This window comes from Solea senegalensis, linkage group LG7, assembly GCF_019176455.1.
Source record: "Solea senegalensis isolate Sse05_10M linkage group LG7, IFAPA_SoseM_1, whole genome shotgun sequence".
In the NCBI taxonomy this organism is placed as follows: Eukaryota; Metazoa; Chordata; class Actinopteri; order Pleuronectiformes; family Soleidae; genus Solea; species Solea senegalensis.
Window position 1 is genome coordinate 25,135,365 of NC_058027.1, and position 23,780 is coordinate 25,159,144.

The window sequence follows — 23,780 nt, forward strand, 5'->3', positions numbered from 1 at the left end:
TAGCTTGATATCATTTTATCGAACGCCTCTACTGAACAGTTGGTTTTTCTCTTGACCAGTGACACCCAAGGTTATTGGGGTGTCACTGTTGGAAATCTGAGTTCCAACAACAAATGGAACACACCATTCAGCCAAAGGGCCTTGATCAAGGTTATGGGATCGATCCCCAATCTCCACTGGCTACCCTTAGCCGCCCTCACCAAATTCAAATCACTGATGCGAGCCTACAAAATGCTTCATGGGTCTGCCCCCCTAAAGGTTTACGTTACCCCTCGACTACTCCGTTCATCAAACAGTGCAGGCCAGTCCTATTCCTGTGCAACGACCTACGAGCGCTCAAGAAGCTCTTGAAGACCCAGCTCTTCCAAGAGCATCTTCTATCCTAGGACTTACCTTACCCCCTCCCCTTCTCCTACTGCACTTGGATCCACCTTGGCACTCTCACCCTCTATCAGTCCATTGTGCCTATCTACACAATTTGTGAACTGTGACTACATTTATATTACATATACATATATACATATATATGTATATATGTATATATGTATATATATATGTATGTATATATATATACATACATATATATACATACATATATGTACATATATACATATACATGTATGTATGTATATACATATATATGTATGTATATATATATATATATATATATATATATATATATATATATATATATACATATATATATATATATATAAACATACATACATATATATATCCCAGGGCAGTTGATTGAGATTGTCTCTCACTGCACTGCGAGCAGCAACTGTAGCGAGACTTTCTCACACTGCGTGTTGTCTTTGGCTCCGGCAGCCATGGTTCATTTCCTTTTGTCTTCTGCAGCACAACTGCTGCCAATATTCATGTGAAATATTTCAAGAAAATGAGCTGCAGCAGAAATGAGTCTCCCCCCCCTCCTCTCACTCTTAGTCTCTCTCATACACACACACACACACAGTCCTGTGTTAAGTTTACATGTATTTCTGGGGTTTGGCCTCCACTTTCTTTTTTTTTTAATTTTGTCCTGACGATAATGTAATGATGGAATTATAACAACTGTTTGGGCTTGGCCGTCTATTATCACATATGGTCTCCTTCACTAAAGCACATTACACATATACAGTGCACTGCTGCGGCGCAAGATCAAACATAACCACAAAATAACCAGGAGGAATCCCTTTTTGTCTCCAAATTGGATCATTTTCCTACCTAGGCTCTGCGTGAACTCATTTCCCTTAAAAACTGTTTATGCAGAAGAACAGAACCGAGTCTTCGAGGTCATTATATGTTGTAACGGCTCCTTTACACTGTGAGGATGTGTCTTTTAGAGCAACATCGCTATGAGGAGGCGAAGAGAAGAAGAATGAGGTTGACAATGAGTCACCTGTGAGTGTATGGTGGAGCTGGTAAATTCACCCTGGATGCATAAACTACCAATATGGTGTATATTTGTAGCCACTTTATTAGTTACACCTGTGAATTGGAATTTGTGAATTTGTGAATTTGCCTATTCTCACTATATCTGTGACAGAGTTTCAAAATAAAAGTGTCCTGCTATGGAACGATATATGGTTCACAATAAAAAGGGATTTATGATGCAAAATGAATCCGTAGATAAAGAAAATCATAAAGAAATAATTTGAGCCACATGAAGGGGCCACAGGTTTGAAACCTCTGCCCTAGGTCTTTCATAGATAGGTGAGATGCCATATCAAAATCAGCAATAAAGCAAATGACTAATAACTTTTGGCTTAATGAAGCTCATAGATGAGATTATGCCTTGTAGATGATATAGTTTCATACACACGATATTAATTCGACCATTCATTCATGAAGTACTTTTTTAATGTGTCAACATCCTGTGACTGAATATACAACGGTTTAAGCCCTGTGAGGCTCATTGGATCGTATTTTTGCTCTGAGCCATTCATGCAGGCTCGTCTAGCCGCCCACTTATCCCCCCCCTCCCTCCGCATGTGATTTATACAGCGTCATTGTCCCCCCACACAAATCTGACCATCTTAGGGATGGAAAACATTCCCTGTGGAGTTGTCCCGCCAGGGGTTTGCTGCCACCCTCTGTAAGAGACACTTAGCACAGACGGAGACGTCCATAAACACGCGGCATGCAGCTATAGAAATAGAGGGGATATGTTAACATACACAGCGGCGTAATGCTTTTGTAGTAAGACATCAGCTTCTGACGTCTTCATTAAAAAGGGGAGGTGAGGTGAAGAGGGCGACAGACAAAGTAGCTGTCACCGACGATGTAATATCAAAGATAACATCACATAAATACAACCAAATGTTGAGAAATCTAATTAGAGACAGTTTCATTTGACCCGTCGTTGGCTCTGAAGAGTCGAGGTCTATTTAAAGTCAAGTTGGATTCATCCTTTGGGAACCGTAAAATTTGATAATAACGTGCAGTCGTTGAGATAGTTAGGTCTAGACAAAAGGGGGTGAACCAAGTGACAGATTAACAACACGGACATGCTTCCACCGTTGGAAGAAAATACAGATATTTTACTCTTCTATTTTTGTTTCTTTTGCCTGGGTGCTTTTATTTTAGTGTCGTTTCATGGACTGTTAGCATAATAATGCAAAGATAAATAATGGAAACAGTTGGTTTGGCCCATTATTATATAGAGCATATGGTTCAGTATGTGTCAGACTGTAGGAGGTGAATCCATGAAGCCTGCCGTCGTACCTTTTTTCCACCCTCCTACTACATCAGATTTATTTTATTATGTTTCTGTTCCCAGACAACTTTATTTATTGACGACGATCAGGATGTGAAGAGGATTTGAAACTGAACTACATACAAATGTTACGTTGCAGAATTTGACCTTTTCTCTGTTAATCCAGACTCAGCTCAGTCTACTGGTTCAATACATCTTACCTTGTGTGGGCCACTCCCCCTCTCTTGTGTGTGTGTGTGTGTGTGTGTGTGTGTGTTTGATGAGTGAAGTGTTTCAGGTGTGTCAGAGACAGAGCAGAATCAACAGGTGCTCCTCATCCAGCAATTAACCATTGCCTTCATATACCCATATCCACTCTGCCAGCCACTTCCGTGTTTTAAAGTGCCCGTGCCTTTTAAAGTGACCACATTGCCGGATTTGAACGATTAAAACAAGTCAACAAGTGCTTAAATGTCAGGTTTTAAATAATGTGATATTAAGCGAAATTCTCTGTGACGCTGGGGGTGTGTCCGCCGCCACACAGAGCGTCACTGTTCATCAGCGTTTCCAGAGAATATCAGATTAAATGCACTGATGTCTGCGTCGATGTGAGTCTGTGAAGGCTGCCACACACACATACTGGTTTATCCGCTTTAGTGGGGACCAGACACCGCAAACATAGTGTTAGGACATAGTGTTAGGACAGAATTTAAACACAAGCACTCAGGAAGTGGTCAGCAACTGGTGGCCCGAGGGCCAAAACTGGCCCGTCCGCATTAACATCCAGCCTGTTAGATGAATTGAAACATGTTTTATTCTGAATACAGATTAACTGTACAATAATGAGTAGTTCAGACATGAATTAAAAAGAAGAATAAAACAGGTTTTGCCTGATGGAGATTTTGCACTAAGGTATCAAACCACCATTCTTCCTTTCTACTTTAATTTCCTCATCTTTAGGAATTGGAAATAAAGTGGCAGAGCTTTTCTTTTTCTAAGACACATATTTTAAAGACAAAGACATTTCGGCTCGATCTCAAACGGGCAGTCGTGCGCAAGTCGGTGCAGTTATTCTTGAGTGAATGGGTAAATATTGAGCCTTTTTTGATGTCATTACAGTGTTTGTTTTTTTTATATCATTACAGTGTTTGAGGAGGACTTATGCTAACTACATGTGGCTACATGTGGCCATACTTTAGACACGCCTAAAGAATCCTGAACAGAAGACTGGAGGGAAACAGTTTTCACTCTTTACTCCACAGTTCAGTTTCATTTATTTCTTTTAAAGTGTTGCCAGCCACTATTTTTCACATATATATGTGTGTGTGGAAAAGGGGGGAAACGCTGCATTTGCTTTACAGGCACTTTTAAGGATGTTGTGTTTATTCAGTTACCGCACAGTTATTGCTGGGTTCATAAGAAATAAAAATTTTATGTGGAGATGAATGTATGAAAAAACTGTGTTGAGCAAAGAGTCGTCGGTTGTTACTGCGGCACTTAAGAGTTGGCGAACGTAAGATAAAGAAATCTACAATATGTTATTGCACACGGCGTTGTTTGGGGTCAGACTGGAGCGCAGGGATTCTTTAAGTGTGGCCCACAGACTCCTGGTGGGTCATGTTGGTACTGCAGGTGGGCTTCAAGGACCTAATAAAACCAGATTTGTTGACCCTTCGCGTTCCACCCTGGAACACATCTTAGGGGATCATAGCTGGTGGAACTTTCCGCTATGTGTGGAAAAAGAGAGATGAGTGTGTCAATCAGAGTTGTAATTAAAGGTTTGTAGCTGGCTGCTCCACAGGAATCAAACAATCCCGAAGTTAAGACCAATGAAGGAGACAGGATATAAAACAGCTGGGGTCTTCAGGACTTCAAGAAGGTGCTTTAAAATCCCATTTATGGGCTGTTTTTTAATAAAGTTATTGAAAGTTGTGAATAATCAACGTGCCAAAACAATATTTAGTGTTGTTATTTTTTTTCTTGTTGGGCTGCTGAAGAGGCCCAGGGTTACAGGACTGCAAACAGAAAGTCCAGCATGACAAAGATTCACTGAATCATCCCTCCTGGTGTTAGCTGTGATCCAAGTTTTGATCTCAGCCTCAGCTTGAAATCCAGGGGAGACGTGCGAGCCGCTGGCCAAAGCATGAGGGAATGGCAGAGGAATGGAAGCATGAGGAGACCAACATTGGAGGAGAAGTTGCCGTTTGAAGTTGGCCAACAGAAAAGTTTTGATTCAAGTCTCCCACATCTGCCTGCTGCCTCGTGCTAAAGTTCTGGAATCCCCCACCCCCTCATCAACACTGTGTCACACACACACACACACACTCTCACATGCACGCATGCAGGAACACATGCGTACACACACACACACACACACACACACACGCAGTCTTGCTTCCACTCCACTGACAGAGAGCATGAAAACAAACAATTTCAAGGAAGTTCTTAAGCCAAGTGGCAGATAAGCATGGCTACTAACTGAACAAGAACGTGTACCACACACACACACACACACACACACTCGCACGCACGCACACGTTCACAACGTCATACACTTTGAGCAGAAGCCAGTGGCATGAACTGACAGTGACCTAGTTTCAATGATAAAGACCGAGTGGAAAGATGACGATTTGGAGGAGGTAAAGAAACTCCAGGGTGCATTGTGCTTCAGGACACAGTGTATTTTCCTTTTTTTTATGTCTCTGTGTGTGTGTGTGTGTGTGTGTACACTTGTTGTTGTGGCCTCTTTAGGATCTGGTATAAACACTGACTTATCAGGACCAGTCGAATTTTGGTCCCAATGAGGCAGATTTCTCTTTCCTGAGGTTAAATGTAGGATTTACATATGGACTAAGATTAGGTTAGGCATTAACTAGTGATGGTTGGATGAAGTTAGGGGGATTTGGGACTTTTCTGGCATGTGGTCCTTAGATTAGGCACCCGTCAGGCCTTCAAAGCCATCGTGCTGAGCAAAGCTGAGCTGAGGAGTGAGACTAATGCCTAACCCTAACCTTTCCCTATCCACAATTCAAATCTTAGCTCTAAACATAACCAGCTCTGCCTCATTAGGGCCAGGTTTTGAGTCCCCACAAGACCAGTGTTGATGCAAGGGAACATCCTACCCTAACCTTAACCTAACCCTTAACTGACACCAAATTCTAACCCAAGTCTTAACCTTCAAAAACCCCCTTAAGGCTTTGAGGCCCAGTCGAAATGTCCTCACAAAGATGGGGTTGGATTCATACACATACACACACAGTCATCTATTCTACCCTGACGTCGGGCAACAGTAACTTACTGCATACTCATTTAACAGAGACTCTTGGCTCACTCCCCATCCACGGCGTGTCCTCACTAGTTCCTGACTTGTGGAAGCAGGAAACAGAATGAAAAAAAGAAAAGAAAAGAAAAAGAAAAAGAAAAGTCCAGTTGGTCTCTTTTTGTTTGTGTGCATTTGTTTGTGAGCCGGACTCACGTGTTGCCTCGGGAGAAACATACATGTAGATTTTGGCATGCCAGTCAGTAAAAGTGCTGCAACACCACTCAGTCAGTGGCCAAGTCTTGTTTTGTTTCCTCCCAGATCTGAACTCTGTGTGACTCTGATAACATTGAAACGAGGAACAATTTCACGCTCTTGTACTCGAGGCTCTTTTTGTGTGTGTGTTTTTTTTTTACACAACTTTAATTGTTCCATTAAGGCACGTCAAGGTCAGAGGCTGCTTTGTCATACAATGCCATTTGTGTGTGTGTGTGTACAGTATGTCTCGGAGTGAGCGAGTGTGCGTGTTTTAAGTCGATACCCTCAGGCTCATCAGCACTCAAGTTTATTCTATGAAAGAATCCCAAAGAGTTTTTTTTTAATTCTCTGGATCCGAACCAAAGCCACAGAACCTGAGGATTAGTCTGAATGTTTATCATTTCCTGTTTCATGTCACTGGCTGAGTTGAAGGAATGCACACACATGCACTAACAAATGCACTGGGTGCATGGATTCAGGCTGCAGGCGCTCCGTTTTGCACAGGCTCTGATAATGAAGCACACCGACAACAAAGTGTGATACTGTTGTAATTCTTAAAGGCAGCTCACGTGTAATGATGTCTGTGGTTTCATTAGATCAGCGAAAAATGAGCTGCAGCTGAACACGGTGGCAATTTCATGGAGGCTACCATTCGTAATCGCATGACTGAGTTTATAGATACCGCACATGAGGCTGCAATTAATTATCGTTCATTATTATTTGTCTCTTTTCTTAATTAATCCATGAAAAGGCATGGGTCTGTTTTTTTGCGCACCAATTGAAAATTAAGTACTTTCCATGAAAAGAAATTGGATTGGAATGAATTTGTTGGAGTCTTTATGAAATCGGTGATTTTTTTATTCCAAACCGATTCAAAGCGCTGGGTTTTCGCTGGCTGCGTTTACGGCATGCTGTGTACAGAAACGGTCGTCTACTGTGACCAGCGTGTAGGAACAGAAATGTCTGTGATGATTATTTTCACTTGTACGGTTAATACAACACAGATACTTTCTCATTTATTCCCGAAATAAAGTAAACCCAAAGAGTCAGTTGTGAGTCCGGATGCTGACAATGACTTAAAATGGCCGGTTGACAGAGTCTGAGTCACCGAAGATGGTGATGATTTCCACGATGTTCTCCAGTGCTCCCACTTACAGCCGACATACAAATCAAAAAGGTCAAAATTCAACAAAAATGACACAGTTGTCACTATTTCAAAGAGTTTATTGCATGGAGTTTGCATGTAGAATCAATTTCATATGCTTCGGAGATCTTAATTCATCTCTACAGCGTCGCCTTCAAACAGAAAATTTATTTATATCTGCAAATGCAGTTTACGTTACAACTTTTTATTCAGCCATTGTTGTTGTGCCAGTGTCATGGAGGATGCTACATGCAGCCAGAATAACATCACATTTAATGACCTTATACTTCTTCTTCATTTGGCTTCTTCCTCAAGGGGTTGCCACATTGGATCATCCGCCTCCAGCTTTTCTGTGATCTTCCTCTTTTCCTTCTGCCTGGCAGCTCCATCTTCAACATTCTCCGTGTGACCAAACCATTTTTGAAGATCGACCGAACGACTTTATTCCACTTTATAAACACACATTCACAACAGCGCAGTTAAGAAGTGAGAATAAAAATAAAATAAAATAAAATAAAATAAAATAAAATAAAATAAAATAAAATAAAATAAAATAAAATAAAATAAAATAATAAAATACAATAAAATGAAATAAAATAAAATAAAATAAAATAAAATAAAATAAAATATAGTAAGAAAATTACAAAAAATAAAAAAAATAAACACACATTCACAACAGCTCAGTTAAGAAGTGAGAATAAAAATAAAATAAAATAAAATAAAATAAAATAAAATAAAATAAAATAAAATAAAATAAAATAAAATAAAATAAAATATAGTAAGAAAATTACAAAAAAGTTGGCACACAATAAAAATAAATGCAATAAAAGGTCTTCAGAACATGAGGCTGAATGCAGTCTATGCCAAATCATCGGTGATGGAGTCCATATTGAGTCACAAGTCCTGAAAATGAATGGCTCTCTTGTGAATATACAGCATTCCATTAGTGACAACTTTCACTTTATTCACACAGAAAAGAAGAATTCGCACTCGGTCGGAGGATTTTCTCCCAATTTGTCACTGCTGCTTTAAAACTAAATAAAGTGAGTGTAACCAGGGACAAAGAGAATCACTCAAAAACTGACCCCGCTTATGTTCCTCCCAAAAACTGCTTACACGGGAACACCGGCTGCCAGCTGCTGCTGACATTAATGATGGGTCAGAGGTCAAACGGTGACCTCACACGTTTGACAGCATGTGATCATCAGCAGGCCTCACGAATGCAAAAGAATGGCATCACACACTAGGTCATTGTTGTTTTTGGTGAGTTGTTTCGGGGCGAGGTCCGTGTGACTCAGAGAAAATCCGGAGGGACGTAATAGAAGCAACAAAATAACTTTATTCATTTGAAAATTCACTTGGTGTCACAGGTAAAAACAGCTTCTACGTTCATTTACAATAGTTGTATGGACTTGTTATCCGGCGGGAGGCACACTTTCACTCTCTGTTTGTTTACTGACTGAATCAGATAAGATGCAGAAAGTGTGTAGGAAAGAGCAGAGATAACATTTCCAGCAGCTCATTTCCTGCACTTTGAAACTGGCCAGAGATGCCTGCGTTTTGACACCCCAAAAACTCGTCCTGTGATCACATGTGACAGAATTATCAGAGCAGGGCGGCTTTAAGCGTTCTTTTTCCTCCAGATAGCGTCTCAGCTATTTATCTTTATTTGTGTCGGTTCTTAGCAGAGCTGCTTCTTTCCCCATGAGCCACGACCACAGTTGTTCCCTGATCTCAGCTTAACAAGCTGCAAGTGAGGGTGATTAATGTGGGCGAGACCCTGCGAGCCGATCGCTCAGAGGATGACGAGGGCCACAGCCCGAAAACAGTCAACTGCATACTTTTAGCACACAGTCATCGTTTGCTTCACCCAAATCTGCAAGTGACAGGCAGCTGAGAACTAAAGAAGTGATGCTACAGTTGTTTTATACTTATATATTATATGTATATATATATATATATATATATATATATATATATATATATATATATATATATATATATATATATATATATATATATATATATACACATATATATATATACACACACATATATATATATATATATATATATATACACATATATATATATATACACACACATATATATATATATATATACACATATATATGTATAATATGTATATATATACTTATATTTTATACGTATACAACAGGTTATTTACTACCAGTTACTATCACTTTTCTATTATTCATTCATTCATTCATCTTCTATCACTTTATCCTCCACATGAGGGTCACAGGGAGCGCTGGTGCCAATCCCAGCCGACATACGGCAAAGGGCGGTGTTCACCCTGGACAGGTCGCCTGTCCATCACAGGGCCAACTTTTCTAAAAGACATGTATATACTTAAAATATACTTAAATAACCATTAAGATGGATGTAAGAGTTGCTAAAAATCTGTTTTATCATATGTGCTTTCGTCATATCACATCAAACAATACAAAAATGATGCCAACACTACAAGCACAAACAAAGAGAGATGTTTGGGAATTGAGATTGAGTCACTTACTATTTGACCAGTCAAAAAAGCATAAATTGCTGTACACTTAATTCACTTAATCTAAAAATGACCAGAAATGACACAGTAAGTCTGAAAGAAAAAGACAATACATGTTGGGTATTTACACTGTACTATATGGTGTTACCCATAATTCTTTTCAGTGTTACATGAGTGAAAACAAACACAATACATGCATTTTTGAATATCTGAATATAATAAGAAAATAAAGATAATTGGATAAAAACAGCCATATAGACAATGAGTGAACAGAATATACACAAACCTACTGTATCTCATTATGTGCTGAAGGTGAAGAAGATTTTCTAAAGGTGGACACTGCCATCATGTGGCTTGAAAGCAGATTACAGTCAATTTAAATGATATAAATGAAGTATGAGACGGGCCTGATTAGTGAGATCTTATGCTATTAATCAAGTTCTGTTTTTTTGGATAATCATTAATTACCTGATAGTCCAAAGTGACATCTTCAAATTTTCATTCAACATCACAAGAGAAACTTTGTAAAATGCATTTTTTTTTTAAATTACAATTAAAAACTGAATCTGAAATAATAACCTGGACCACAACACTCACAAAAGTAGTAATGGTACAACCCAAGCACATTTAATCACTATTCCTGTGCAATAAGGTGATTTAATTCTACATATCATTTATATTCTACATCATTTTTAATTCTATATTAATATTATAGTTTGCAGACAGGGTCTCCCCTGCATTGTTTTTATACAAAGTCATTGTATTAATTATACATTGACAATATATGCTTTTATTAGTTTTGTTTATTTATTTTATTTTTATTTTATTTATTTTCATTGACAAAAGGAAATAACAGTTTAAATATACAGGGAGCAGAAGGAAGAATAATTGTATTAATTTGTTGTAACAAATACTTCACAAAGAGTATCATATATCTAGTATATTCTGTAGTAGCAGTAGTGTGGGTATAATAATAATAATTAAATTGTGCAGAGAGCTTAAAGAATGACTGGTATGATAGTAGTAGTAGTAGCAGCAGTAGTACCACCATTGACCTATATGTGTCAGTATTGATGTTGATTTCTACAGCCTAATTTTTTATACAGTTTCTATAATTTTATATAGTTACATTACATTACATGTCATTTAGCAGACGCTTTTATCCAAAGCGACTTACAATGGAATCAAGTACAATTAGCCAGGGGTGGTATCGAACTTGCGACCATGATGTCTTCGGTACGCAAGGTAGGGTCTTAACCACTGAGCCACTCCACTCCCATATAGTTGTACAGTATATGCTGTGGTTATTTTATAACAAGCTAAATGTCACTCCTGTGCTCACGTGATGAAGTGACACATGTACATCGTAAATCCACGTTCTTACTGCTTTAATGTACGTCAGTCTCTACAGAAAATAAAGATCAAAGAAAAATTCATAGAAACCCATTATTGTCTGCACAAAACAGAAATGAACCAACAGGTGGAAACGCTGATCAAAGACTGTCGTACATGTAAAGAAAATGGTCGACTCCACCCTGTCCCATTACCTGCTGCTGCCGCATGGGAAAAACATTGTCACTGACATTATTGTTCCTTTCGAATCTGCACCCAGAGACTGTGAGTTTCGTGGTTAGTGACATGTTGCAGTCATTCAGTTTAAGAGAGCTAAGTGGGTGACAAAGGAAGCCACTCTACCTCTGCTGAGCTCAAAGACTCTCAGACAAAGTATGTTTGTTTCTGTTTATACAGCATCTTCAATAAAATGTCTCAATACAATAAAACACACACTGGAGGTAACTCCTACCCCTATGTATTACAAACGACTCCAACTAATGCAAATGATACTGTTATTATTGTATTTTATAGTATTTGATTCTATGTTAACATTACATTTCATTTACACTGTTGACTCAAGAGGCCTGCAAATACATTCATAGATACGCGGTACTGTAACTGTGTGTGTAATAATTGCAAATAAAATCTCTTGAGCCTTGAATGAGGACAAACCAAACTCATTTTCTGTCTATTTGTCCTCGATTTGATTGACCTGGACCGTCTGCTGAGGGCAGCCACAGTCACCATGTGAGTGAGATGGACGTCCACATATGATATTCCAGACGGGAGAGGACATCCTGGGGGCCACTGAGCATTGAGTCTGGTCAGGAGGGGCCGGTTAAATGGAAGTCAAACTTTCAGTAAAGGTATGAGCTTAAAATTACATAACAATGTTCCCTTTTGTGATGATATTTCACAGAATTTCAAAATAAAAGCATTTGTGTTGATATGGAACAGTGTGAGTCTGGTCAGGAGGGGCCGGTTAAATGGAAAAAACAATAGTCAAACTTTCAGTAAAGGTATGAGCTTAATTTACATAACAATGTTCCCTTTTGTGCTGATATTTCACAGAATTTCAAAATAAAAGCATTTGTGTTGATATGGAACAGTGTGAGTCTGGTCAGGAGGGGCCGGTTAAATGGAAAAACAAAAGTCAAACTTTCAGTAAAGGTATGAGCTTAAAATTACATAACAATGTTCCCTTTTGTGATGATATTTCACAGAATTTCAAAATAAAAGCATTTGTGTTGATATGGAACAGTGTGAGTCTGGTCAGGAGGGGCCGGTTAAATGGAAAAACAAAAGTCAAACTTTCAGTAAAGGTATGAGCTTAAAATTACATAACAATGTTCCCTTTTGTGATGATATTTCACAGAATTTCAAAATAAAAGCATTTGTGTTGATATGGAACAGTGTGAGTCTGGTCAGGAGGGGCCGGTTAAATGGAAAAACAAAAGTCAAACTTTCAGTAAAGGTATGAGCTTAAAATTACATAACAATGTTCCCTTTTGTGATGATATTTCACAGAATTTCAAAATAAAAGCATTTGTGTTGATATGGAACAGTGTGAGTCTGGTCAGGAGGGGCCGGTTAAATGGAAAAAACAATAGTCAAACTTTCAGTAAAGGTATGAGCTTTAATTTACATAACAATGTTCCCTTTTGTGCTGATATTTCACAGAATTTCAAAATAAAAGCATTTGTGTTGATATGGAACAGTGTGAGTCTGGTCAGGAGGGGCCGGTTAAATGGAAAAACAAAAGTCAAACTTTCAGTAAAGGTATGAGCTTAAAATTACATTACAATGTTCCCTTTTGTGATGATATTTCACAGAATTTCAAAATAAAAGCATTTGTGTTGCTATGGAACAGTGTGAGTCTGGTCAGGAGGGGCCGGTTAAATGGAAAAACAAAAGTCAAACTTTCAGTAAAGGTATGAGCTTAAAATTACATAACAATGTTCCCTTTTGTGATAATATTTCACAGAATTTCAAAATAAAAGCATTTTGTTGATATGGAACAGTGTGTAGTTCACAGAAAAAAAAGCAAAATGAATCTAATGATAAACAATTTTTAAGTAACGCTCAGCATGTACTGCATCTCGCCACTAGAGGGTGCTGTCAGTCCATAAGCAGATTAAATAGGGGTTTAATGAGTTTAATGAGGCAGAAACTAATCAGTACCTTGTTATCACCAATGTTAAGTTTAATATGATTTATGGTGAGGTTAAGGTCTGGTGTTCAGCAGTAAATGGTCAGAGTTAGTTTAGTGTCCCATGTGACGCGGTATGTATTTAAGTGTGGGCGTGGCTGCGGGGCGCGTGTCATCAAGGTATCAGGGATCAAACGGATTGCCCCTCCCCGTGTTGTTCGCCTTTGGCCTCAGCAGCATAAACGCGATGAATATCGCAGGCGGCTCATTCATGTGTGAGCCTCACAGCGACCGAGCGACTGACTGCACACACTTGACTCCACAAACGGGGACAATGCCAGGGAATCACTGGGGATATGGAAAAGAGGACGGTAAGTTCTTGCAGCATCCACCTCCAGGCTCTGGAGTGTACTTTACTCACAGACAACCACTGTGGAGGCAATTATAAGCCTCTGTTTCAGCTGTGTGTTCTCTATCTCTGTCTGTGTTAGTGTGTTTTTATCCACTGGAGTCTTAATCAGGCTTTAACCTACATGTGAACACGGGCTGTTAATGCGGGATTAGAGGTCCACACTCACAGGGTTTCATTGTGGTGACATCAACTATGGAGCATTGTAATAGGGACACATTGACACCTCTCGGGCACTTAAGTGGCAGTTAATTATGTCTCTGTATATAATATTCACACTGCTTATGATGCATGTTTCTGTTTTGTTTAGGGACAAACCATTAAAACCACTTTCTGTGCTTTTACAGTGACTGTTTTCTTTGCTCCCTATTACAAACATAAATCATTAACACTGAATCATTTTTGGTTTGTGGGCAAAACCAGACATTTGAGAACGTCATCATCTCCAGATTTGACATTTTACAGACCAAACAAGCTCCAATAATCGAGAAAATAATCATTAGTTGCAGCCCTAGTTTTTGTTTTTAGGTCGGTGATACATTAGTAGCATAATATGCCATGATTTCTGGAGTTTCTTTTGTCAATAAATTAAAAATAATTCACATAACGATTAACTATGTCACCATTTATGTACTTTATGCCACAAAGAATTGAGGCTGTTATGAGAGTTATTTCTGCTCTGTTTATAGTAGACAGATGGATGAATAATACTTTTTTTTTTAAATACCAAAACAAAAAACCCCAAAGTGTGTTAGGGAATCAAGTAGTTTAGTTTCACCAGCTCAACTAATAACTGACATGTTATGAAATCTGCCTCCTTATAAACTATAAAGTAAAACAATAAAATATAGTAAAGTAAAATGTGAGAGTCACTCCAACAGCTATACAGAAGAAATGGAAAAATGAAAATAAAAATTAGGTGTTAAATTGACAATTCAACGGAATAAAACGTTAAACTGCAATGAATATACACATTTAAATGTATGTCACATTACACAAGAAAATAATAATAATAATAATAATGATGATAATAATTGGTTAACTTATTTTATGTAAAGTATGAAAAAGTTATTTTCTATCTTGTATGTCAAGGCCCTTCTGTGTGGCACGAGAACTTCCCCGTGGCTCAGGGGATGCGTCAGTCTCCCATAGACATCGTCCCTCAGAAGGCTCCACATGACCCCAGTCTGGGCCCCATCTTCCTCCACTACGACCAGTGCACGTCCCTCAAAATCACCAACAATGGACACTCTTTTGTCGTTGAGTTTGAAGACATGGACGATCGTTCAGGTAACCAATAAAATACGAACATTTTTGTTTGCACGTGTGTTTTTATTGCGCATCCATCTGAAAATGGGCTCCGTCAAGCAAAACTATCAGACCTGATTTTGAGGGAGTGTTTTGTGTGTATACAGCAGCAGTGCAGAGACGGGCGGGTACAAGAAGTACTTATACCATTAAACTTCTGAATGTCTGTTTTTTTGGAGCAGAATTAATTTCTTAAACTTTTCATGGGCGTGCAAACACAAGTGTCTAGAATTAAAGTTATTATTGCCAAAGTGAAAGCAACAATCACAGCTACGTACAAATCTCAGCGACCACACCTAACTTTAGATGTTGGAGGAGCTGAAACAGAGTTGTTGTTGTTGTTGTTGTTGATGAGAGACATATCTTGTCAGAGTCGTTGACCTATGGCTGCATAAAATTGATTTATCGCCATGCAATAATTGACAGAGTTCACAGTTCTTCAGTGATAATCGCACTCCTGATATTTGCAGTCAGCCCATTATTGCTCATAGTGCTTTCTTAACTTCTCCCGAAAGGAGCAATATTTTGAACAGGCACCAGGTTACGAAACGAAAAAGTCAATTTGAATGGAAATCTATGGGAAAATGAGCTTCTGCTTCGCACGTGATTTATTATGTGTTGTTAATGTTTTCCTGAGGAGTTAATGGTGTCGGCCTCTATAGTTTCAGCTCTTATTCAATAGAACGTGAGGTCAGGGATCCTTGAAAGTTTAGTCTAAAGAGACATGGGTCATTGAAAGTGCTTGAATTTTGTGCAAGAAAGAAGTTAATGGAAAGATATTAAGGTAAAGTCTCCCTTTTTGTTTGTTATGACGCCACCTACTGTTTCATGCCCTGCATTGCTTGATGTATGTAGTCTAGGCCTGCGCAGAAAAAACGTCAAGTCCTAATTACCAGCGGTGTTGACGTGAGATTCCGTGCAGAACATTGAGCGAGTAAAGTCGAGCAAGTGACGACACGCTGCCTGGGGAAATTAAAATGATAAAGACTGACTTGTCCAGATGCAGAGTGTGTTCTTTGCTCCTTGAATTTGAGGGAAATGGTCCTGGAAATCCCTTGAAAAGTCCACGTGTGTCATACTTTCAGGAACCATCCATTACAAAAGGTGTGATTGCCCTGTTTTTGTGAAGAAAGTGCAAACGCTGTGCATCGCTGCCCGTAATCGAGACGTTCGCAAACAAGCCTCTGATTACGCTGCAGGAAAGTGAATCCGGCAATTAGCTGTATGAGAGTCTGTCTGCCGGACAAGAGATAATAACCTGAGGTGATCTCGGTGTTTATTGTGACTCCGTTTTGCTTTTATCTCTGGGTGGATCCGTGTTTACCACCCCGTCATTATGTCATGAATGATAAAACCCAGAAACGTGAGCCTGTTCGGCTACGGCAGTCTCCATAAAGCAGGCAAATGACAATGAATGGACGTACAGAGCTGAACTGAATGCACACTTTTTCCCTGCGTGTGGTAAGTGCACAGCTCCTGCGGTCACACATTCATTCACCTGTGGTCTGAGCAAACACACGGAGGATGTTCTCTCAAATGGCACTTTTTATTGTTCCCGATGATAAGGAACGAAAGAGGGAGGACGGAATAAAACAAAGAGGAGTTTCCTTTTCAGGCCAACGTTCACAAATTCAGCTCGGTTTTAAATGCGACGTCAATGCCGTACGTGACATACGATGAAAGATCAACAGAGAGACTCTGAAAGAATCGCAAACATCACAGAAGTTAACCCCCGAGTCGTCATTGTTGGTAATGGACGCACGCCATGATGTCTAAGTTACCATGGTTACCAACAGCACATAACTCACTGTACATGTACTGTATATACAGGGCCGGCTACTAGAGCTGAAACGATAAATTAGTTGTTGTCAACATTAAAAAAAGCTTCAGTTTAAAGCTTTTTTTCATGATTAAAAAGAAGATTTCTGATCGTTTTAGCTTCTTAAATGTGAATGTTTTGCTCCATATAACAAAGAAATCGTTGAAAATGTAAACATTTTGCTTTATGGACAAAACAAGATCATCATTTATAGGTTTGACAAACACGATCAACATTTTTCAGCATTTTCTATCATTTTTTTGGACCAAATGATTACTCAGCATTTTTCTACACAGCAACTCCAACATTTTTGTAGTGACTTTTACAGTTAATTTAACGGCTTCAGAGTCGTTGTGATGGTTAAGATTGGGGATTGTCTCCACTGCCCCCTACTGTCTGTTAGCAGGAAAACCTTGCAAGGTCAGGACCGTCGACCCCCTCAGTATCCGGAGGTCTTGCGAACTCTCTGATTCTGATTTTGACGTTATCTCCACGATGCATTAGATATGAGAAGTCCAACGTTTGTTGGTAATATTTTGGTCAGTGTGTTGTTTTTGTCGTCCTGCCTTAGCTTTGAGTGCCAGTGTGCCGGGTGTGCGTCTGTGAATGTGTGTCGTGCAGTCGTAGAACCAGAGCTGTTTGTGCGACGCTACTGACGAGACGCCTGCTGAGAAATGAGTGTGTGTGTCTGAACCACGGTTCCTTTTCCTTGTCCTCCTCACGTGCAGTGATCCACGGCGGCCCTCTGGAGAATCCCTACAGACTCAAACAGTTTCACTTCCACTGGGGCGAAAAGGGTTGCCAAGGCTCCGAGCACACTGTGGCAGGAAACAGCTATGACTCTGAGGTCAGTGTTTTAAGATTCATTTGACTCGTATTTGTTCTATTTACTCTTTTAAGCATCCAAAATGAATGAATATCCCATTAAAATTGATAAAAATAGATATTAAGTGTCTTATATATTTAATTTTGACACTAAATGTCTCTCCATGTATTCCATATTGGGAATTTTGAATTATGACATTAGTACACACTTGAACATTTTTTTGCACCCGCAGATTAAGCAGATGGTTAAAAAAAAAATACATAGTTCCTAAAATAAATCCAGATTATTACAAAGTACCAATGTATCAAGGTTATTTCACATCATCTGGTCCACTTGGCTGCGTCGTTTTCTTGATTTGAGTCATGCAAGTGCCTCATATGCATGATTTTTGCTTGTTTTATTTCACTAACACTGACTCCCGTCGTGTTTTTCCTAGTTGCATTTAGTTCACTGGAACGCAGTCAAGTACAAGACGTTTGGGGAGGCGGCAGAAGCCCCCGACGGCCTCGCTGTCCTCGGCATCTTTCTAGACGTAAGCTGTTTCGCGTTAAAGCCGTAATGATTGTAAAAGAGTGCCGGATGAATAAATAAATAGTTCTTCAAAAGCCACGGATTAAACTCTCGCTCTCTCTCTCGTTAAAGACGGGCGACGACCACAGATGGCTCCACATGATCACAGACGCTCTGTACATGGTGAAGTTTAAGGTGAGCGCAGCTAACGCCTCTGATTATCAGTTCAACGACGTCATTGCAGTGGTATGAAATCTAAAAGCCGTGTGTGTGTGTGTGTTTGTGTTTCTCTCTCACAGGGCAGCTGCACTGATTTCAAAGGTTTCAACCCCAAGTGCCTGCTACCCAGCAGCCTCCACTACTGGACCTACCTGGGATCACTGACCACTCCCCCGCTACATGAGAGCGTCATCTGGATTGTCCTGAAGGAGCCGATCATAGTGTCTGATAAACAGGTGACCACAATAAACCTCTGATTTCCAGAGGATGTGATTTAGTAAATTTTTTGTTTGATTGTTGAGGATGAAAGAACTGGTTACCTTTAACTTGCCTGCCACTTTATTAGGTACACAGGAAACCTTATTTTCCCCAACCACTTCCGCCTCTAATGGCGTGTTTCCACCGCCTTGGCTCGGCACGGCACGGTTGAGTTGCGTTAGTATAGTACCTGGTACTTGATGGAGGAAGCGCTGAACAAACTGATTGAGTTACACTGAAAACGACTGATTTACAAGTCACTCGTCACTCGTTTGTGTGTGTGTGTGTCGCGTGTAAAACGAAGTTACGGCCCTTTCATGCAGCCGATGACTCCGCCCACGTTGAATAGGCGCTATCTTTGTCGTTTACTGCTGAATTCTTGTCAGCGTGCAGCATTGCACGTTGTTTTTATCCCCTAAACGATCTAAACGAGCTCATCTGGAAGCACCGGTGCTGCAGTTGATCGGTCATCTGTGAAAGCCGGGTTTCCTGTTCCGTGCGGGCATAATGAAGGTCGAACATCTCGGCTCCACCAGACCAAAGTTCAGCATCAGTGGATCAGTATGTCAGGGTTTTTACGACGGGCTGGATGGTGAAGTGCCGTGTTTGGCTACAGTACACGTGCTTATATTTGGAGATCACAACAAAGGGGCTCCACATCATTCATGTTGGAAGCCCCTGTATAGGGTTTTTGTTTTGTTTTAAATCCACAAAGTTAAGGGCTGGTAACTCCTGGTCTTTGAGTGTTATCATACAGTGTGGTTGTATGAACATGATTAACTGCAGCACAATCCCCTCCAGGTCTCTTTTTGGATTTAAAAAAGAGACCTGGAGGGGTCTGTTAATCTCTTGTTGTCTCGTGCAGGGGGGGAAAAGGGGAGTTTTAAAATCAGCTGTTGATGAGGCGTAAAGCTCAGCTCAACCGGCCTCCACAACTTATGACTCCGGGCTCGAAGCCTTTTATCCTCACCAGCTGATTATCCAGAAGGATGGACGACTGCAGGGCTTTAACTGTGGAATACAGACGTGGAGACGCAACAGGGGGATCTAACAAGACGTTTTAAGAATGATGTTTAAAGAGTTTTAAAAATGTAATAATAATAAATTTACTACTAATAAAAAGTTTTGCTTCCTCAGTCGGGTCTGATAGTTTTGCCTGACGGAGCCTGTTTTCAGACGCAGTACGCTGCATCATTTCTGTTCACAAAGACCAAACCAAAGCTAAATAATAACATCAGCGACAACTTAAATTGTCCTTAATGGACACATGGTCATTGAAAGTGCTTGAATTTTGTGCAAGAGCTTGATATTTAGGTCAATGTCTCCCTACGACGCCACCTACTGTTTCATGCGCCTTGCATTGCTTGATGCAAGTAGACCATCTTAAGCTTGCTCCTTGAATTTAAGTCCTGGAGAGTCCTTGAAATGTCTGGAAGTCTGTGCTCAAAGTGTACTTTCAGGAACCATCAATTAGAAAAGGTGAGATATGGACAAAGCGACTCTTTCAAGTTGCTCTTCCATCTTAAACTTTATTTGTGTGGCGCTGGAACGTCCTTGAAAAGTCTTTGAACCCTGGTATACGTGCTGCAGCTTTAAGTTGTGATTAACATTTGTCTAATCGACCTCTTCTTCTTTTTTCCGTCTGTCTCTTAATTGCAGCTGGGCAAGTTTCGCCTGCTGCAGTTCAGTGGAGAGGAAGAGGAACAGAGGACTCGCATGGAAAATAACTTCAGGCCTCCGCAGCCTCTCAAAGGACGGAAAGTGCGTTCCTCCAATTAACGTGACCTCAGCAAATCTGAAGTCAAAGAATTAAGTCGATGCATAAAACAAAACGGTGGATGCAATCAGTTGAGTGTCATTTCTGCTTTTGTTTAAACTTGCCGGCAGTTTATGGAAAATTAAAAGTAACATTTTGCGGTCGTAGGACAACAAATGAGATCTTCCTGTAGCACTGTAGTGGACTGTACTGGTTTTTGCATACTGGTCTGCAGATTCAAGGCCTCAGTCTCCTTAACTGATCCCAGCTCATCCCTTGTTGATCTGGTGGATTCACGGTCCCTCTCTAGAGCTCGTGGTGGACTGGGATTAGAGCTGCAGTTGCTTAAACTGGTCTGTTTGGACACAAGAGCTCAAGGGACAAGGGCGATCCCCCCAGATTTGACAAACTATTTCTTTAAATAACTTTGACTAAAAACTTCATTGAACTTCCATGGAACACAGAAACTTACTCTTTAGGACCTTCAGTCCTAAAAAGTGCATCCATTGCTTTGGTCACATTTCAGTTTTTTTTTTTACTTCCGAGGAAAACTAAATATGCACAGTCCAGTTCAGTTCATGCCCGAGCGAGGCCCCGCTGTCTGATCTGGATGAGTTACTGTCACTTCGTGTAACGCTGCTCCTCATTTAGATGGACTTTGGATTGTTTTTTTTTTAACTAATGCCGAGTTATGGCAGGGATGAACTTCCTGTGCAACAAATCTCACACGAATACTTATGTGCATCGGGGCATGATTGTTTTATGTTATTGACGTAGGAGGAACGACACTAAAATGTAATTTATGGGTGGTGTGAATATTTTTGTAATGTATTAAAAGAGGTCATGTTTGCCGAATTGAATAAAAGTTTAAATTCTGTTTCAGTCTTTGTCGTTTAAATTGGTGATCGGGTTTTTGTTTTTCTTTATTGTCTTTACAAGGAAACTCTAATGTTAGAAACGGAAATTACAATTTCAACCACAAACATAAATAAAAGGCATTAAAAAACAACCAGAGCATAAAATATACAAGAATAAAGTGCTGTTCACTAATGTGTTGATACATGAGTAGGAGTGTGATAGACAATAGAATTTATTAGAGCTTGAGAAGGATAGTTTTACATAAGTAACTGATAATTTTGGGATTTGAGGACTTTTTCTCTTAAACTTTACACTTTTACGTTCAAACCAGATTAGAAAGACTTCATTTTCCCTGTGTGGGGGATATTTTTCTTTGGGTAAAAGGGGCTTCGACAGCTTACAAGGGCATGAAATTCACCGGTTTAAATTCCCTCTCACAGATCAGAATAAGCAGCACTGGGTTCCATTGAATCCCGTTTACTGGGTGAAAGACACACACACACAGAAATCATTCACTGTGATTCTCGTTAATAATTTACCTGCGATATCTTCATTGGGGTCGAGTTTTATATGACCCTTGAAACTGCCGTGGCCAGAGTGTGAGTACTAGCAGTAAATTACTAATTTAATACATCCCAGGTGAGGCTGAATGGAGGGACTTAACAATGTGACATTTTTACTATTTATTTAAACTTTATTTTACTAGGATCCAATTTTAAGAATTAAATTTTAGCAAATAAAATTTTTTTTTTTTATTTAATGTAGATGTTTTTTGTAATACAAACCCTTATGTAATCGAATAAAAAACATCGATACACATTTATATATATGTTTAGGTTAAAATTTGAGGCAGGGAAGTCACAGAATATATATTTATATGTGTCATAATAGTAAATTACATAATAAAATGTATGCAACTACAGTTAAAAATAATCTACAATTTATGCCGCAAAAGGTTTGAAAACCAGGGCACTCTTATTTTGAAAGGGTTTAAAAGCCTTTATTAACATTCCAAACGTACATGTTTTTACTCATAGTGCTATATTTATTTATATTATATCGATTATAATATATATAGATTTATATTTTCTGCTTTTTCCAGACAAAATGATGTAGTGACATTAATTACCCTGTGCAGATTCACCTGCAGGTGGCAGCATCTGCTCTCTTTTTGCATCCCATTCTGTGACGGATGATTATTGAACTGGACGAGTTAAAAAAATAAACCGCAGACAGCTGTACAACACAGGAAGGAAGGATATGTCACAATGAGGAATCTAAATAAAGTATATTTCGTAGATTCAGCGCGTTCTGACGATCAGTTACACTCGACCTTGTCTTTGTCCACCGCGTGTCTGTCCATCGGACACATGATGGGTGTAACAATAGAAAAGACTGAGGCAGGGAAATAATATGTACACAAAGGGATTTATTAAATGATGCTTTTTGCAAAGGGAGAAGTTCCAAATGACCTCTAATGTCTTGAATGCAAATTCTAAAAACAAGAAGCCCGGACAGACTTGTGTCCAGGCCGCCACCACCTCCTCCACACTTGTACCCAGTGACCCATCGGGCAAACGTGACCCTCCATCAAAGGGTCCCCCCGTGGGCCAGGCCTTCCCCCCGTGGAGGCCCGGTGTTTGGGTTCAACTCCAGAGTGGACAGAGTCCCCGCCTGGAGCACATGGATGCTCCATGGAGGTAAAGGGGCCATGAGAGGCTTGTGTCCAGGCAGGGGAGGCCCTGACCCAGATGGCATGATGGAGAGAGCCCCCTGGAGCAGAGTGGATCTCCAGGGAGGTAAAGACCTGTGTCCATGCAGGTGACACAAGTTTATTCCTTTTCTTTCTTTCCCTCATCCATTCTTAATTGATTTCATTTGTTCCCCTTTTCGTCCCGTCTTTTCTTCTTTTTCAGTCCTTTCTTTTCTTTTCGTTCACTTCATTCTTCCCCTCATCTATTGATTTGCTTCCGTCTGCCTTTCAGTCCCCTCTTTTTGTACATTCTGTCTTTTCTTCTTTCATCCCTTCCTTATCCTTCATTGATTTCCTTCTTATCGTTCCTTTGCTCTACCTTTCTTTTTCATTTCTTTCTATCCTCTCTCTTTCCCCATCCCTTCTTTCTGTCCCCTTGTTTTGTTCGTTCTGTCTTTTTGTCCTTCTTCTCCTTTTTCTGTCCCTTCTTTCCTCCTTTCTTTTCCCTTCTTTCCATTGTTTTAATTCCTTCCTTCGTTTTCTTTCTTTCCTCCATCTATTTTGTTTCTGTCCTACTTTCAGTTTGTTTGTTCTGTCTCTCTTTTTTTTCTCTCGTCTTTTTGTCACTTATTTCTCTGTCATTCTATGTCGGTTATTCATCTTCTCTGTGTGTGTGTGTGTGTGTGTGTAATGCATATTTAACGAGTGCTAAATAATACGTCTAAAATAGCATCAGGGAGCTTAATCGGGACTGAGA

General features: G+C 39.7%; 1 protein-coding gene across 1 annotated transcript; it reads left to right on the top strand.

Moving 5' to 3' along the window:
* The first annotated feature begins 13,584 nt into the window (after positions 1–13,584).
* On the top strand, positions 13,585–21,349 carry ca7 (carbonic anhydrase VII). Its single transcript, XM_044031045.1, has 7 exons — positions 13,585–13,738; positions 14,869–15,066; positions 17,632–17,750; positions 18,166–18,261; positions 18,372–18,434; positions 18,539–18,694; positions 20,376–21,349. Exons 1-7 carry the CDS (start codon positions 13,615–13,617, stop codon positions 20,493–20,495), a joined length of 876 nt encoding a protein of 291 aa, XP_043886980.1. The 5' UTR covers positions 13,585–13,614; the 3' UTR covers positions 20,496–21,349.
* The last annotated feature ends 2,431 nt before the right edge of the window (positions 21,350–23,780 follow it).

Bases quoted from the DNA above. Each gene is read 5' to 3' on its own strand.
- ca7 (XM_044031045.1), top strand. From the start codon at position 13,615: ATGAATATCGCAGGCGGCTCATTCATGTGTGAGCCTCACAGCGACCGA. The intron at 13,739-14,868 runs GTAAGTTCTTGC...TTGTATGTCAAG, and splicing joins GGGATATGGAAAAGAGGACG to GCCCTTCTGTGTGGCACGAG. The intron at 18,435-18,538 runs GTGAGCGCAGCT...TCTCTCTCACAG, and splicing joins TGTACATGGTGAAGTTTAAG to GGCAGCTGCACTGATTTCAA.